The sequence below is a fragment of the Chelonoidis abingdonii genome, chromosome 2, assembly GCF_003597395.2.
Source record: "Chelonoidis abingdonii isolate Lonesome George chromosome 2, CheloAbing_2.0, whole genome shotgun sequence".
In the NCBI taxonomy this organism is placed as follows: domain Eukaryota; kingdom Metazoa; phylum Chordata; order Testudines; family Testudinidae; genus Chelonoidis; species Chelonoidis abingdonii.
In genome coordinates, this window is record NC_133770.1 from 48,513,041 (window position 1) to 48,529,537 (window position 16,497).

Genomic DNA, 16,497 nt, shown 5'->3' on the forward strand with positions numbered 1-16,497 from the left:
ATCCTCTGCAGAGTGAAGCTACACACAGTGTAGGAGGGTGCATATCTCTTACTGCCCCCTCAGACTGTGTCCCTTCACCTGCTTAAATAGCAAAACTATCCTGGTCTACTTCTTTTTGGTATCATGGAGGCAGAAGCAGCATATACTGAAATAAATATATGAAAAAACTGATACCTGGAAAATGTTCATAGCAAAAGGTTAAGTTATGTCTGTAACAGAAATCTCCGTCACAATACAGTTTTAAGTAACTAAACATGGACTATGATGTTAAAAGTTTCATTTTTCCAATTTTTTATAATATTTTCATGGGTCTAGATTTAATCAAAATTGTATTTTTTCCTTCCTAGGATGGAAACAATTGATATTTGTACAATGGGGAGCTCATTAGGTTCAGTTTTAGGAGACGGTTAGCACCACTGATTAGTGAGAAAGCATGACAATTAAAAATTGGCTAGAGTTATTTCCACCTCGTTTTTTACAACAGAGATTACAATGCCATGATAGTGAGTCCCCGGAATACTATATATCAGGGAATAAGAGACAGGAAAAAAATAAATGTGTCTGACAGTGATTCTCTAGTTGCAAAACGTTATATAGGTGGCATTATAATTAATCTAAATTTTGCCTTTCAAATAAGTAATCCTTCCATGTACCCTCTTCAGAAAGGAACCAGTGAAACTTAGCTAGCCTAGTCTTCATTGAAATCTTATAGCACTGTATATATATTTTGAGTGGAAGGATTCTCATATATTCATCCATAACTGGATTCAGATCTAATATTTTTTTATAGAGTAGTGAGTTTTGTTTCTTTGGAAACTGTGTTTTGAGATTACTTGAAATGCTTAAAATTCTAAACACATTTGTTATATATTCTACTTGTAAAGGTATGTATTTGCAGAAAAGAGCTTCTGAAATTCATATTTTTACAAGATCATGTCCTAAAGAGAATAAAATTGGAATTGTAAAATGCACTCTTCCATATATAATTTTTAATAACATGAAATGTGCATGATCGACTCTTGTTATGAGTGCACGGTGCAAGTATTATCTATATTCTAATGTCTGTTGTTGCCACTTAAACGTAGAATGTGCATTTTCAAATACTAATTTATCACTATAAACAACACTGTACAATAGGAGAACTTAGCCAAACAAATACTTTATACACTGTCCTGTGCAAATAACTAATGTTTTGGTTTGCTGGCAGTTCCAAAAAAATTGGGAAAAATATTGTTTCAGGTCAATCCAAAACCTAAATTTATTAGAATTATCAATGAATAGAAAAATGAGAAAAAAATGTTTTGGGTCAAACAAAACATTTTGTTCAAAATGAAGGATTTGGTTTTAATAGATCTGGTGTCTATAACGGTATTTTTTAATAAAAGCAAAGAAAATGAAGGGCTATATTTACAAGGGGACTTAGGCACCACTCACAAAATGGAGGAGGAGGCTCCCAGTAACCCAGAGGCAAGGGCACTCACGCAGGAGACCCAGGTTCAAATCACTGCTATTGAGGAGGGACTTCAAACCCAGCTCTTCCTTATTCCTGGTGAGTAACCACTAGGTTATTTGCTATTCTGTAATGGGTCTCTCTTAGTCTCTTCTGTTGAAGCTGACCAAATGAGGTCCCTTCCAACCCTGATATTCTGTGTTGCACTTTGTGTAAAATACTTAAACATTCATTGGACCAGAGAGTGATAATGACCCTGTAGCCGTGTCGCTAGGGCACTCACCTGGGAGTGGGGGCTTCTGGGTTCCCAGTCCCTGCTCCAGTGAAATTAATTGTTTATATAAAGTGGAACAGCTTCAACAGGAGAGACTGAGAGAGACCCACCTCAGATTAGCCAATATCGTTGTTAAGGCACTCACCTGGGATGTGTGAGACCTGGGTTCAAGTCCCTAATCATGGGGCTCTTGGATATAAGGAGGGAGGGCACCTCCTCCTAATTTTTTTTGGGCTGATGCAATTCACTGAAATGGACATGAATTTGCAAAATGTTTTGGTAGAACCAAAAATGCATTTTTCATTGGAAAAAATTTAATTGGAAAAGTCAACAAATTACACCCATCTCTATTAAAGGTATAAGAGCACAGGCAGTTTTGTTGCTTGCCAAAACAGAAGGCTCACAGTACAAAAACAGAGAGATGGGTAGTTGCAATGGCCACATTTCAGAGATAAACAAAAACTGTAACTGGAGTACCTCATGCAAGTAGTAGGCCATATGGATATTTTTGAAGGTTGAATATGAGGACGCTTTTGAATTGTGGTCTATCTCAGCTATGGAAAAGTGTGTGAGAAAGCACTCTGTCAGAAGTCAGTCACACACACAAAGGGAACAGCTAGGAGCGATACTTTTGGAGAACAAAAGCAGTAGTGGTTATGAGAGGAGAGATATAGATAGGAGTTGAGTTGTGAAGTGCTTTGAAACTGAAAAAGAGAATCATTAATTTTATTCAGAAGAAAAAGGAAAAAGAAGAGTATATGAGATGTGGTCCAAGGAAGGTGATTCAGTGGTAGCATTTTTGATAGATTTGCGAAGAGGAAGATAAAAGTGCAAAGCCAGAGTGCAGCAGGTTGCAATGAGGAAAGTTAGAGATAAGGGCCTGGATATTAATATTACTTGGATAGAGCTTCATATATGAAGTCCCTGCACTCTCTCACCAACCTCAAAATATTAAACAAAGCTTAATATTTTTCTTTGTTTTGGAACATTACATCATTACATATGTTTACCATTTCTTAGTTGAGGAGTATGAGATTCTTTAACATTTGGCCTTCCAAGAAGCAGGGAACAAGTTGATTTCTTAGATGATAGCTGTTTTGATTTGTGCAAATATTTGTGAAAAATTGTTTAACCATTTCATACATGTATCTGCATATAAAATGGTAATAACAATTCAAATATTACAGCTCTATCATGAGATGGCAACATCCAGTACAGAAACATCAGGTCAGCTGTTGCTATATGAAGAGCGTTTAGAAGACATGCGACAGGAACTTGTACGACAATATCAGGAACATCAGCAGGCAACAGAATTATTGAGACAGGGGCATATGCAGCAAATGGAACGGCAAAAAGAAAATCAAGAACAACTCCTAGCAGAGCTTGATAGACTTAAAGTTCAATTAGCCAAGGTAATGTAGGATCTGGGGCGATGGCAGGGGCAGAAGAGTATATTGACAACTGATACTGGCTTTTTTTTAAAAAATGAGTTCTCACCACAATCAGCCCTAAACTGTCATGAACTAGGCTTGGTTGGCACCTCCAGCAGTTCAACCATCTTTTTGTTGCTGGGAAAACTTTTAGCAGCCTGATCTCTTGCCACCAAATCAAGGGCATGAGGGTTCTGGGGCCAGCTTCCGTTAACCAATTTCCCTCAGAGTAAGTGTGGTCTCAGAGGGTGTCAAGGTTCCTTCCCCACTCTGAACTTTAGAGTACAAATGTGGGGACCTGCATGGACACTTCTAAGCTTAATTACTAGCTTAGATCTGGTAACTCTGCCACCATCCAGAAGTTTCAGTGTCTGGATCACTTCTTGTCCCCCCCAAAACCTTCCCCTCCCTGGGCAGCCTTGAGAGGCTTCACCAATTCCCTGGTGAACACAGATCCAAACCCCTTGGATCTTAAAACAAGGAGAAATTAACCATCCCCCCTCCTTTCCCCCCACCAATCCCTGGTGAGTCCAGATCCAATCCCCTTGGATCTAAAAACAAGGAGAAATCAATCAGGTATTAAGAAAAAAGGCTTTTAATTAAAGAAAAGAAAGGTAAAAAACATTTCTGTAAAATCAGGATAGAAAATACTTTACAGGGTAATCAGATTCATATAGCCCAGAGGAACCCCCTCTAGCCTTAGGTTCAAAGTTACAGCAAACAGAGGTAAAATCCTCTCAGCAAAAAGGAACATTTACAAGTTGAGAAAACAAAAATAAGACTAACACGCCTTGCCTGGCTGTTACTTACAAGTTTGAAACATGAGAGACTGATTCAGAAAGATTTGGAGAGCCTGGATTGACGTCTGGTCCCTCTTAGTCCCAAGAGCGAACAACACCCAAAACAAAGAGCACAAACAGAGACTTCCCTCCACCAAGATTTGAAAGTATCTTGTCCCCCCATTGGTCCTCTGGTCAGGTGTCAGCCAAGTTTACTGAGCTTCTTAACCCTTTACAGGTAAAAGAGGCGTTAACCCTTAACTATCTATTTATGACAGACGGTTATCATTAATTGACCCACCTAGTGATTGTTGTCAGTGGAGTAGTGATCCATTGCTTCTTTTAGTGCCTTGTCCTCACTGCTGTCATTGGCACAGTGTTCCCAGGAATGACTGTTCACAGTCCAAACTTGGGTCATCTGTGGAGAGGGACATTCCAGGAGTGGTCCGCACTGATCCAACTCCCAGTTAGTGTCTCTAATGCCATAGTTCTTCCCTCATGCTCCCTTTTATCTCAAGCCAGATGCCCTATCTCATGGTGTAGAAAGGCAGTCCACACTGCTCTTCCACTGCATGATATGCTGCTTCCACCTGGGTCTCAGGTAAAATGAGAGAGAGTACCAATGACAGGAGACTCAGTTGTCTTCCTGATTGGACCTAGTGTTATAGAAGCTGCAAGGAGCTTCCATGCACTGGTGGGGAGAAGGGTTAATATTCCTAGGGAAGAAATAAACCATTAGAGCAAGAGTGAACTTCCCAGCAGCCAAAAGATGTCCTCCTTGATTCCGTTGGGCTGTAAGGAACTTGGCTAAGTACAAATTAGTATAGTGGGAAAGGCAAGGGTGTATGTTTACTAGATTTTTTGCATTTCTAAAATATAGCCGCCCTAGAATCCAGTGTCCCAAACCCATACAATCTCCATAAAAGGAATGTTAAAGGAACTCCTCTTAATTATTGAGATCTCAGAAATAAGATTTTATCTCTTACCAGACTAAGAGGACAAAACTCAAAAGAATCTATCCAGTCGTACATTCACAGACTCACATATTACATTGACAGTGCATGGATATGCATTTGTTGTGTCATCTGAACAATGCAACATTACAAAAATATACGAGAAAATAGTGACAGGAGAACCCTGAATTTCTTCAGTTCTGCTCCACTATACTTGCAAGGTTCCACCTGACACCTTACGCTCCTCCTATACTAGGTTTTTCTCTATCTACCTTCTTTCTGCTTCATGGGAGGAAAGTGTAATAGTGACATGCCGTTCCCAAACATTGTGGTTGTAGGTAGCTGGTAAGCCTGCTTCTCCTTTCTGCAACTTTGGGGTGTGGTTGTCAGGCCTGCTTATCCTTTAGCCTATTTCTGGACCTCTTCCTACTCATTGTCCTGGAATTGTTCCTTTGGGGTACCTATATCTTCCCCTCCTCTGCACTGCCTCTTCTATCTCCTTACACTCACATCTATACATTGCAGGAGCTGAAACTTCTAAAACTAGTGGGAGAGAGTACTTGTGTGATTTAGGTCATTAGATCCTCTGTTTTAATGTAAAGGATGTTTTTGCCATGAGATCTATGTTAGAATTAATATATAATTATTAAATCAGGAATACTTCCAGCTCCTCTAAATTTGGACCAGAGCACTGGAGGGAACCACCTTGGTCATAAAGTCCAGTCTCCAGCAGGCAACCCAGTCACTTAATCCAGTTCATAAACTTATCAAGCTCCCTAAAACTAGTTAGGTCACCAGTTCTCAAGCTTTAGCAACTCAAGGGCCCCCATTTTGATTTAAAATTGTTCATGGATCCCCAAACCCCCAACTCAGCCCCAGGCCCCACCCCCACTCCACCCCTTCCCTCAAGGCCCCACCTCTTTCCACCCCCACTATACCCATGCCCCTCCTCTTCTCTGCCTATTTCCGCCCAGTATGCAGGAGGCACTGGGAGGGCGCGGGAGGAGTTGAGGGAGAGGGAGGGAGGAGTTGATCAGCAGGGCTTGCAGACCCCCAGGGAGTCCATAGACCCCAGTTTGAGAAATGCTTAGTTAGGTTGTTTGCCCCCTCTACTCATATTGGCAGGCTGCTCCAGAGTCTTGCTCCCCTGATTATTAGAAATCTCCTTCGCTGTTTTTACCCTCAGCTGTAATTAGTTTGTTATACTATATTCTTTCACCTTTATGATGATCTTTTATTAAAAGGACATATTATCTAGGCAGTCTGTCTGCCATCATAAAAATTATACTACAGTATATATATATTATGATGTTAAACTTGTAACTTCCAGTGTAAATATAGTGCTTTAAAAGAAGTACTTACAGATTTGTATGAAAATCCTAGATATACTTAAGCTACCAAAACCACGGATTAGCCATCAGTTTCATAAAGCTTTACATTTGCTTTTAGCTACTTAACAAAAGAAACTGCATTTTCCTGGTGCAAAATATGTTGAGTATTGGAAGTTCCAGGAATGACTAATATCAGAAAATTAAAAACCTGCCTAATGTTAATGCTTTCCTTCTACTGTTCATAGTATGCCCTTATGAAATTTCATTTTTAGAGTGTCTCAGTGGAGAATGACAACTTGGTTACAGAGAGAGAGAGAGTGCTTTTAGAAGAACTAGAATTGTTAAAGCAACATTCTGTACCCGGAAGAGAGAAGCTGCATTGTGAGCTATGCAACAACAGTACGCAAACACAGGTAAATATGGACTTTGTCTACCTTAGGAGCCATGGTATGTAAATACAGTAGGATTTCTTTTGTCTGCTGCATTATGGGTTGGTTAAATAATGAGGAAGTGGAGTTTAGCTGCCTGTCTTTTTACTTTAGATAAACTCAGATTTTAATATATTGCTATAGCAACATCCAACAGAGAACTAAGGAACTGTTTGTTTAGCATAACAAACTTCATTTTAACAGGCTCTGGTTTGGATCTGTTATGTTTTTTCCAGCTATACATTAATGTGTTTTGTACTTATTATCTTTCCTGGATACTAGCAATTTCATGGAAAGGGGTAGCTGTTTTATTTCAAACAATATGTAATTTTTGCATAAAAGTTTTAATTTCGTAATGTAACCATGTATCAGAATACAATGTGGATTCCATCATGACAGGATTTTTGTCTTTTTTGTCTTCTCTGCCTTTGCAAATACTTACTCAGAATGAAAATGAAAGCCAAACTGAATCAAAAGAGTACACCTTTAACGATGAAGACGGAGGAGGAAAGCCTGAAGAAATATCTTTGGATATTCTTTCAAAAGAAAGGTATTCAGAGCTTGAACTTGTTAAATCCAGACTTTCTTTAATTCAAAGTTTCTGTATTTATACTATAATTGCAATAAAAAATTATGTTTAGCTTTGTAAATCATGTAATTATGTGATGTATCAGTCATATGCAATAAAAATTTATAATTAGTCAACATAGAATCCAAACCTGGATGCTTTTTGAATGAAGCTAAATAATTTGTCACTTTTTTACAGTATTATTTAAACAGCTGTATTATAAAATTAGGTTTTTAAAAAATGGTCTTGAAAATTACGTTCTCAGGCTATTTACTCCAAGTAATTGAATCAAGCATTTAAAATCATATTCCAATCATTGGAATTTATAAGGCTACTTCTTGGCTTATGCCACGCATTCCTTACATACTGCTTAGGTTGTGTACTCTACCTGAAACTCAACCTTTTCTGTGTAGCTATATAATGACAAATAGGATGTTTTTGATGTTTGCACATTTTCCTATTCATTGCATACACTATATAGGGCACTATATATTTTTACATTGATATTTGTCAAAGTATCCCAGTGTATCTTTGAATATTCCTTATCTTGAACTTTTTATGTAAACTTTTACAATAAATAAATACAGAGATGCTCACCAGAAACACAATAGCCTATTTTTCGATGTCATTATGTAATTTTAAATTTTGCTTATACTACATGGCATAACTTAGGCATTTTCAAAAAATATCATCTGCGTAATTTAACTATTTTTTGTGCACAATTCTTGCTGTTCATTTTATATTAAGCTACCAATATAATATTCTTACAAAACCTCCACAAATTACATTTATTGTTATAAAGTCAAAGATTGCATTTTAAACATAAATTCATCTTGAGTTATGTCATTTTCCCCATCTCTAATTCCTGACTTCCAATGCTGCCTCGTTCTCCCAATCTCCTTCCTCAGCCTGCATGTGGAATCTTGGCCACTTAAGGTGTTGGCTCCCCATAATTATGAAGCACAGTAATTCTTTGAAAAAATGAAGTGTATGAAATATAGTTAGTATACTGTACTGATATAAATAAACTAATGTTTATTTTATAATTATGTAGCCATCAGATATAGATGAACAGACTGATGTGGTCTATATTTAAAAAGTACACGTTTCCAGTGCAAAATAAAATCAATAATTGTACTGCTTTATTATCATCACGTATTATCATAGCTGGACAATAATATTTATTTTCATGTTGTCCAAGTTCTTCAACTAGCAATTTTATTTTTTCTCATGTGAGGAACCTCTAAGACAGTGGTTTTCAATCTGTGGCCCACGGACCCCTGGGGGCTCTGCAAACTATATCTAAGATTTCCAAAGGGGTCCGCATCACCATTCAGAAATTTTTGTGGGTCCACAAATGAAAAAAGTTTGAAAACCACTGCTCTAAGAGACTCAGTCTATAAGATGACCTTTAATAACTTTTACAGTTCAGCTTTTTAAAGTGATTATAAAAATACTTTACCTGCAGAGTAAAGTAAGTCTGCTCCTGGGGTAAAATACTGGCCCCAATTAAATCAATGGCAAAGTGAGGCCCCATTGATTTCAATGAGATTATGATTTAATTCACCCATTCTATGTGTTCTGAGTCATAGGTGCTTATTTTAATGACAAAAATAAATGTTGATTGTTTTTAACTCCTAATAGCACTACTGAGCCAACACAGACATGCATGAGTACAAAGGGAAAGGACCCAGCTTGATTGGTTTTTGAAGGGTTGGTTTTGAAGGGATGGTAGAAAAAATTTAGTTTTACTTATAAACTAAGAAATTTGTCAAGGAAACCTGTGGTTCTTGACACACATGGTGTCTCAAAATGTCATTTTTAATAGTAATTTTTCAGAGTAGGACTGTACTTTAAAGAAGTCCGTTTCTGGTTGACCTTGTGCTCATGGAACTGCCCAGTGCTTAAAATGTTGCTGTTGGGTCCCATACTATTCATCCAAAAGGACTGTAACCCGCCTGTGAAAGAGTGGGTAGTGAATATGAAAAGTAGCTTCCATTAATCCTTACTTCATTGTCAACGAACCATTGTGGTATATCAGCCTTCTGGCATACAGCTCCACATGGAATAGGATTTTTTTTTTTAATTGTTTGCGTTTGGCCTGTCAAGGCCTATTTCAGTGGTTGGGGAAGAAAGACAGTTGAGGAGAAGACATACTTCACTTTTATTAAATGATAACAAATATTTTTTTTATGAAGAGACCAACATTGTCAATAACTTGGCACAGAACTTAATACAGATTCTACTTTAATATTACCCTGCTTTTCAAAGGACAACATTTATGGTTTATCTTATTTGGTAAGTACTTATTAACCAAAAGTACTTTGTCTGAAGTCCATATCTCACATCATTGTTGAGCCAATGTGATATGTGTAGGCTAGTAAGACGCAGTAGTTTCAGACACTAGAAGCATCCTAAAGGGTCCATGTACCTAGACGCAAATATTCAAGTTGGATAATTCTGCATTGTTTTCACTAGGCGCACTATCCATGTAGTCTTTACTTGTGTTCTACAGAGCAACAGTGCCTCACTGGTCAATACGTATGAAACCTGATAAGGAGGAATGGCTTATAATGGAAATGCTGACAAACATGACACTGCTATCTGTATTTAAAAAAAGAATTACTAGGAAATTTTTCCTCAAAATTGTAGCTTTCTGTAGTTATTTAATATAACAATATGTAATATTTTTAATTGATTAACTATGGACTAATATAGATGTGCTAATGTGGCATTTGTGTGACTTATATACTTTGCTATCTTTAAACCAAATCCTAGTACCACTGAATCAATAGCAAAACTTTCATAGTCTTCAGTGGGACCTGGATTTGACCCCACAAGATAGAATGTGAGGGGAAAAAATGTTTTGATTAGTTTCTATTTCATCTATATGTACAGGCATACTCTACAGAAGGCTAATAACAGACTCCTGAAGATTCTGTTAGAGGTTGTAAAGACAACTGTAGCTGTAGAAGAAACAATTGGTCTTCATGTCCTTGGATTACTGGATAGACCTGGGAAAGACCCTCCTTCTTCTAAAACTGTTCTATGGGAGGCGGAGGCAGGGCAGTCCGTAAAGCCCTGTGTCCATGTGGGATTTGAAAAAGGTACTGGTTGCATGTATACTTGTAATTTCATATCATGTAGAAGCCATGTAATGTGCCAGGACTTTTTACTTGAAAAGTAAGATTTTTTAACTCACAGTAATTTAAAGGGCAGGTATATTTAAAAAAAAAGAAAATGGCAGCTCCATTTGATATCCATCATTAACAACCAGGACCTGATTAACTACAGCATATACCTAGGCATTCGCTAAGGGGTAAATTGTACATTTGCTACAGGCTCTGTGTATGTGGCAGCATACAGCTCCCCTGCCCCAGGAGCAGACCAGGAAACAGATATATCTTGTGCTAGCTCTGTACCTGGTGCTGTGAACATCTGCTGGCACGTTGGTGGGGTTGGGGGTGCAGGCTGGATTAAGGCACAGCGCGCTTCCCACATACCTGTAGAAAAGGGAGAGTAATGGCTCTGCAGAGGCTTCTTTCCCCAAGCTGCTACCCTTGGTGCAGGTAGCAAGTGCTAGAGGGAAAAGGAGTGCCCTGGATGGGCACAAAGGATAAGTGACAATCTATCCAGAAAATAACATTTTATTATATATGCCTACACTTAAGTGGAGAATTAATTTCTTCAGTGGATGTCACCAGAAAAAATTAGTAACCATTAAAAATTAAAAAATTTCCATATTAGGGAAATTGTATACTATAGAGTGGTTACTCAAATGGTAAATAAAGATGTATAGCAGAGGTCGACAACCTTTCAGAAGCAGTATGCCAAGTCTTCATTTATTCACTCTAATTTAAGGTTTCACATGCCAGTAATACATTTTAATGTTTTTTAGAAGGTCTCTCTCTATAAGTCTATATATTATATAACTAAACTAGTGTTGTATTGTAAAATAAACAAGGTTTTCAAAATATTTAAGAAGCTTCATTGAAAATGAAATTAAAATGTTGATCTTATGCCACCGGCCCACTCAGCTCGCTGCTGATCTGGGGTTCTGTTCACCTAGGCCGGCAGCGGGCTGAGCAGGGCCTGCGGCTGGGACCCCAGCTGGCAAGGGTCCAACAACCAGAACACCAGACCAGCAGTGGGCTATGCGAGGCTGGCAGCCGGGACCCCAGACCGGCAGTGGACTGAGCGGCTCATCCCACTGCCGCTCATGGGTTCCATCCTCCAGCTCCTGCCAGCTGGAATCCCAGATGCCGGATCCGCTCTGCCTGCTGCCAGTCTGGGGTCCCAGCCCTCCCCACATACAGTGGGTACCTACCTTCTCCCTGGTTCTGACCATTTTCTTCCTCTTTCTGCACTGAGCTGAGGGTGGGAGTCCACTGAGCACAGGGCTAGGGGTGAAGGGTCAGGCCAGGAGCTAGACTGAGGGAGAGGCTCAGGATTGGGGCAGGAGGTTTGGGTTTGGGGCACTTACCTGGGCAGCTCCCATTTGATGTGAGGGGTGCAGATGGGAATGTGGAGGGGGGGGAGTGCAGGAGCTCCCATTTGGTGCTCTGAGTGAGAGTGGGAATGTGGCGGGTGTAGGGGGGCTGGGGATGTTGGGAGGTGCAAGAGTCAGGACAGAGGGCTGAGGTCAGGGCTGGGGGCTGGGTATGTGGGGGGGTGGGTGGATATGTGTCAGGTGCCAGAAGTCAGGGCTTAGGGTTGGGGGGGCGGGGATGGAAGGAGTCAAGCAGAGGGCTGTGGTGTTGTTATGGGGAGGTACAGGCTCAGGTCTGGGGGGTGCGGTGCGGGTGTCTCAGGGCAGAGGGCAGGAGGGGGGCAGGGCAGAGGGCAGGGTTAGGGGGGTCGGGGCTCAAGGGGAGAGGGCTGGGTGGACTGCCTCCTAGACTCCAAAAACCCCCTGCCTCCTTGTCCCGCTACCCCTCCTGGGACCCCTGTCCCCAACTGCCCTCAGAACTCCCCCCACCCATCTAACGCCTTCCTGTTCCTTGTTCCTCTGACTGGACCCTACCCCCTTACTGTCCCCTGGACATGCCTGACCCTTATGCACACCCCCGCCCCCAGCCAGATCCCCAGGACTCATTGGCTTTCCACACTCTCTGCCTCCTGACAGGACCCCAGAACTCCCGACCCCATCCACCCCCACCCCCGCTCCGTGATTAGTAGTTCTACGCTTTCCTATTTGAGTTCCTTCAGAACTCTGGTTGATACCATCTGATTGTGATGACTTGTTACTTAAATTTTAATCAGTTTTTTTCCAAAACCTTATTTGACTTCCTCAGTCTGCGGACAGTTCCTAGATTTTGTCACCTAAAAAGAATGCACAGATGGTGGGAAGCTCTGCTATTTTCGGAAGAATAATCTTGCGAGACTTACATTCCAGTCAAACAGTGATTTTAAATGAGTGCATTTCTATGCTGAAAAGTGATTTTGTAAAATGCCATCAATGGTTTTCAAATTTACATTCTCACAGTTGACTATCGTCATTATTGCAGTTGTTCCACTCTGGCAAAACTTAATCAAACTCTGAGAGTCAAGTTGGGGGGTTTCCTCTTCAAGTATCCCTTACTATTCGTAAAAGCAGCAGAGAATCCTTGTGGGCCACCTTATATAGGACTAAAGACTCGTTTTGGAGCGTGAGCTTTCGTGGGTGAATACCCCACTTCATCAGACGCAGGTAGTGGGAAATTTCCAGGGGCAGGTATATATATGCTAGCAAGCAAGCTAGAGATAATGAGGTTAGTTCAAATCAGGAGGATGGGGCCCTGTTCTTGAGGCCCTGTTCTAGCAGTAGAGGTGTGAAAACCAAGGGAGGAGAAACTGGTTCTGTAATTGGCAAGCCATTCACAGTCTTTGTTTAGTCTAGAGCTGATGGTGTCAAATTTGCAGATGAACTGGAGCTCAGCAGTTTCTCTTTGAAGTCTGGTCCTGAAGTTTTTTTGCTGCAGGATAGCCACCTTAAGGTCTGCGATAGTGTGGCTAGGGAGGTTGAAGTGTTCTCCTACAGGTTTTTGTATATTGCCATTCCTGATATCTGATTTGTGTCCATTTATCCTTTTCCGTAGTGACTGTCCAGTTTGGCCGATGTACTATACTATTTGTAACGTTTCTGCAGGCCAAATCACGGGTAACACGTGGGTAATTGCACTGCACTATTGGGGCTTGCACTGATGTAACTAATTAGAATTTAGTAAATTATTCTGTTGGTGGTGCATTAGGAGAAATAGAATCCCACTCACATGCTCTTAGCTCTGTTGGCTCTGCAGGGCCAACAGGAATAAAAAACAGTAAAATCTGATTTTAGGTCTCAGTCTTGCCCACGCAGAGCTCAATGCAGGATCAAAGCCTTAATTACTAAAATAAACAAATCTGACTCTGAATAAACACAAGAAACAGATCTGTTAAATATAAATTAATAAATATAAAAATTGTTGTATTTAAAAATAAAATAGCGCTTTACATTCATTACCACTGCTGAACTCAAGAGATGGGAGATGGCACTTCCCTTTGTTTGACAGCTATCCTTCGGTCAAATTATACTTCAGACTAGTTCTTTTCTTTAGATAAACTGCAAAACAGGAGCTACAGAATTGGGGATGGGGGAAAAACTAACGTAACCGGGCTTTGGTTTTAAAATCTGAAGTCTGAAATCTTTGTCTTTACCTCATGAATGCCACACCATAATCTTTTGGTCATTGGCATGGATAAAAGAGAACTAACTTAATACTAGTAGCATTGGTAAAGAGAGAATAATATTATTAGCATCAGCTGCTGAAATGATGAGACCATGTCAGTGCTGATTATGAGCAAGCTTTGAGCTTTGAAATTTTTCTATTCATATTTCTGATCACCCAGAAGTTGCAGAAAAGTGCTCCATATCTATGCAGTTCCTTTGCAGAAAGAATATTTTGTGTTCCAAAGTAACTCACTATGGCCCAATGCAACAGTATTTCTCAGACAAAACTTCTATTAAAATTCAGGGATTACAGGCTATGACCATTAGGCTGCACTGCAATTATTTAATTTGAGTTTCAAGTTTCATTCCAAATTCATTAACATTAACAAAACTTTAATAAATGTCTTTCAAGCCACAGTTTGAAAAAGTATAAAAAATTTAGTTGCAATATATTCAAATTAGTAGGGATGTTTTTATTCTATTTTGAGAAAACTGAAAAGCAAAATGGGAAATATAATGATATAGTCAGTTCTGGATGCTTGTAGACATAGATTAGAGTAAACTGTAACTAATATTTCTAATACTACTGAGAGGCCTTTCGGCTTGGGTGCTGAGAAATCCAAATGACATATATTATTATAAAAGTATAGAATAGTTAGTTCCACTGAAGGTCTTACATTATAGGGGTTTGGAATCTTAAGGTGCTAAGAAAAATCTTTATTACCCCAAACCTACCCTAAAATTTATGTATAGGATTGACCGAAAATGGCTGCCAGCCACCCCTGAGGTGACTGCACTTTATTGGTTGTGAATAGAATTCTAATGTTCAGTGTCTGTAAAGTGCTTTGAAATCCTGTGTAGATGACAAGTGTCATGTGAATGTAAATTCCATTCGTCCAGTTATTCATTTCCTTCATCTTTCAAACCGTGCTTCTTCCTTTACATCCTTTTTTTCATGGAGTTTTAAGAGATTTTGTAAAATTACATTATATCCCTAAACTAGAAGGAGCTATGAAACAGTACTTATATAACATCAAGAAAAAAATTAACAAGTATAAAATTCAAAAAATCAAAACTAAAACCTATTTTAAAATTTAATGTAGATGTAGTTTGTTGTATATGGGTAATAAGCTTGATTATGGTGAAATAAATGCGAATGACATGAAATAAAAAGTCTGATCGTTTCCCTGAATGATATAGTTTAGGCATAAAAATGTATAATATATCAACTACATTGTTAAACACATTACAGCTCATTTAAAAAAAAATAAAACTGGAATCTTGCGCTTCTTGCTGTATTCCCACCAAAACACCTGTTATAGGAGTTGGTTTTTCAGAGGGACCGACCGTTTTTATGACAATTTGAAGGAGGAAGAGCAATAAAGAAGAGGGAAGAATCAGTATAAAGAGATTTGATTAAACTAATGTACTAAATACAATTTTTGTTTAAAAACAAGCAAATTCTGAATAGGCTGCTGTAGTTCCATTTTGAAGTTCTGTTGACTACACAGACTGTTTCAGCTTTGCTGTCATGATTCTTGATATCATCAGAACCCTTAAATGGAATAACAACTCAGTACTGCAATTTACAGATCCCTATTACTTGTTTCATATTTAATTGCTGAATAAGCATACATTGTGATACTATTACTTGTCCCCCAAAAAAGTCTCGTCCATCTCTCTCCAAAGTAGTTTCATGGGATAATTATTTGACTTTCTCTAACTTAAAAGCAGGAATGACATTTGGTGTGTCAGGCACACAATTATGAATTGCTGATGCCATGCGACATATTGGGTAATTACTGTTGACTATCGATAGTATGACTTGGATAACAAACCTGTTCAATCTATGAAATTTAAACCTTGGATAAAAAATATTTGTCCATTTGAAAAAAAAATTTCAGAAAGATATTTTCAAGATTATATTATTTTAATAAAACAAACTTTTCCATTATAAGGAAACGTTTTTGCCAATTCAAAATCTAATAATCAGATAGTGCTTTTCATTTTCAAAATTCGGAATTAACATAATGAAATAACCTACTGCTATAAGACATGGATTGTTATCGCACTCACCCTACTGTTATTGAAATTTTCACCTGTTACCTAAAAGGTTTGAAAACAGACAGTATGTGCACATTTGTCTCTTGCTTTACTGAATACCTACATTCTAAATATTCAAAATCCAGTGCTTTCTGATTACTTGTATCAGGCTAAAAGAACCTTGGGCAAAACTGTGTCTGCTGCTGCTTTTCAGACAGAAAGGATATTGCATATGAAACTGAAATCAGACATCAGGAATATTAAGGACTAGAACATGGGTCAGCAACCTTTCAGAAGTGCTGTGCCCGAGTCTTCATTTATTCACTCTAATTTTGGTTTTGTGTGCCGGTAATACATTTTAACGTTTTTAGAAGGTCTCTTTCTATAAGTCTATAATATATAACTAAACTATTGTTGTATGTAAAGTAAATGCAGTTTTTAAAATTTTTAAGAAGCTTCATTAAAAATTAAATTAGAATGCAGAGTCCCCAGACCAGTGCACCAGGACCCGGGCAGCGTGAGTGCCACTGAAAATCACTCACGTGCCGCAGGT

The 16,497-nt window shown here is 38.9% G+C and overlaps 1 protein-coding gene across 1 annotated transcript in view; it reads left to right on the forward strand.

The window, feature by feature from the left end:
- Nucleotides 1-16,497, forward strand: part of AKAP9 (A-kinase anchoring protein 9) — a 216,736-nt gene that overhangs the window by 126,224 nt on the left and 74,015 nt on the right. The window contains exons 18-21 of the mRNA XM_075062343.1: nt 2,912-3,136; nt 6,490-6,630; nt 7,092-7,195; nt 10,112-10,320. Coding sequence (XP_074918444.1) covers nt 2,912-3,136; nt 6,490-6,630; nt 7,092-7,195; nt 10,112-10,320 — 679 coding nt within the window. The remainder of the gene's footprint in view (nt 1-2,911; nt 3,137-6,489; nt 6,631-7,091; nt 7,196-10,111; nt 10,321-16,497) is intronic.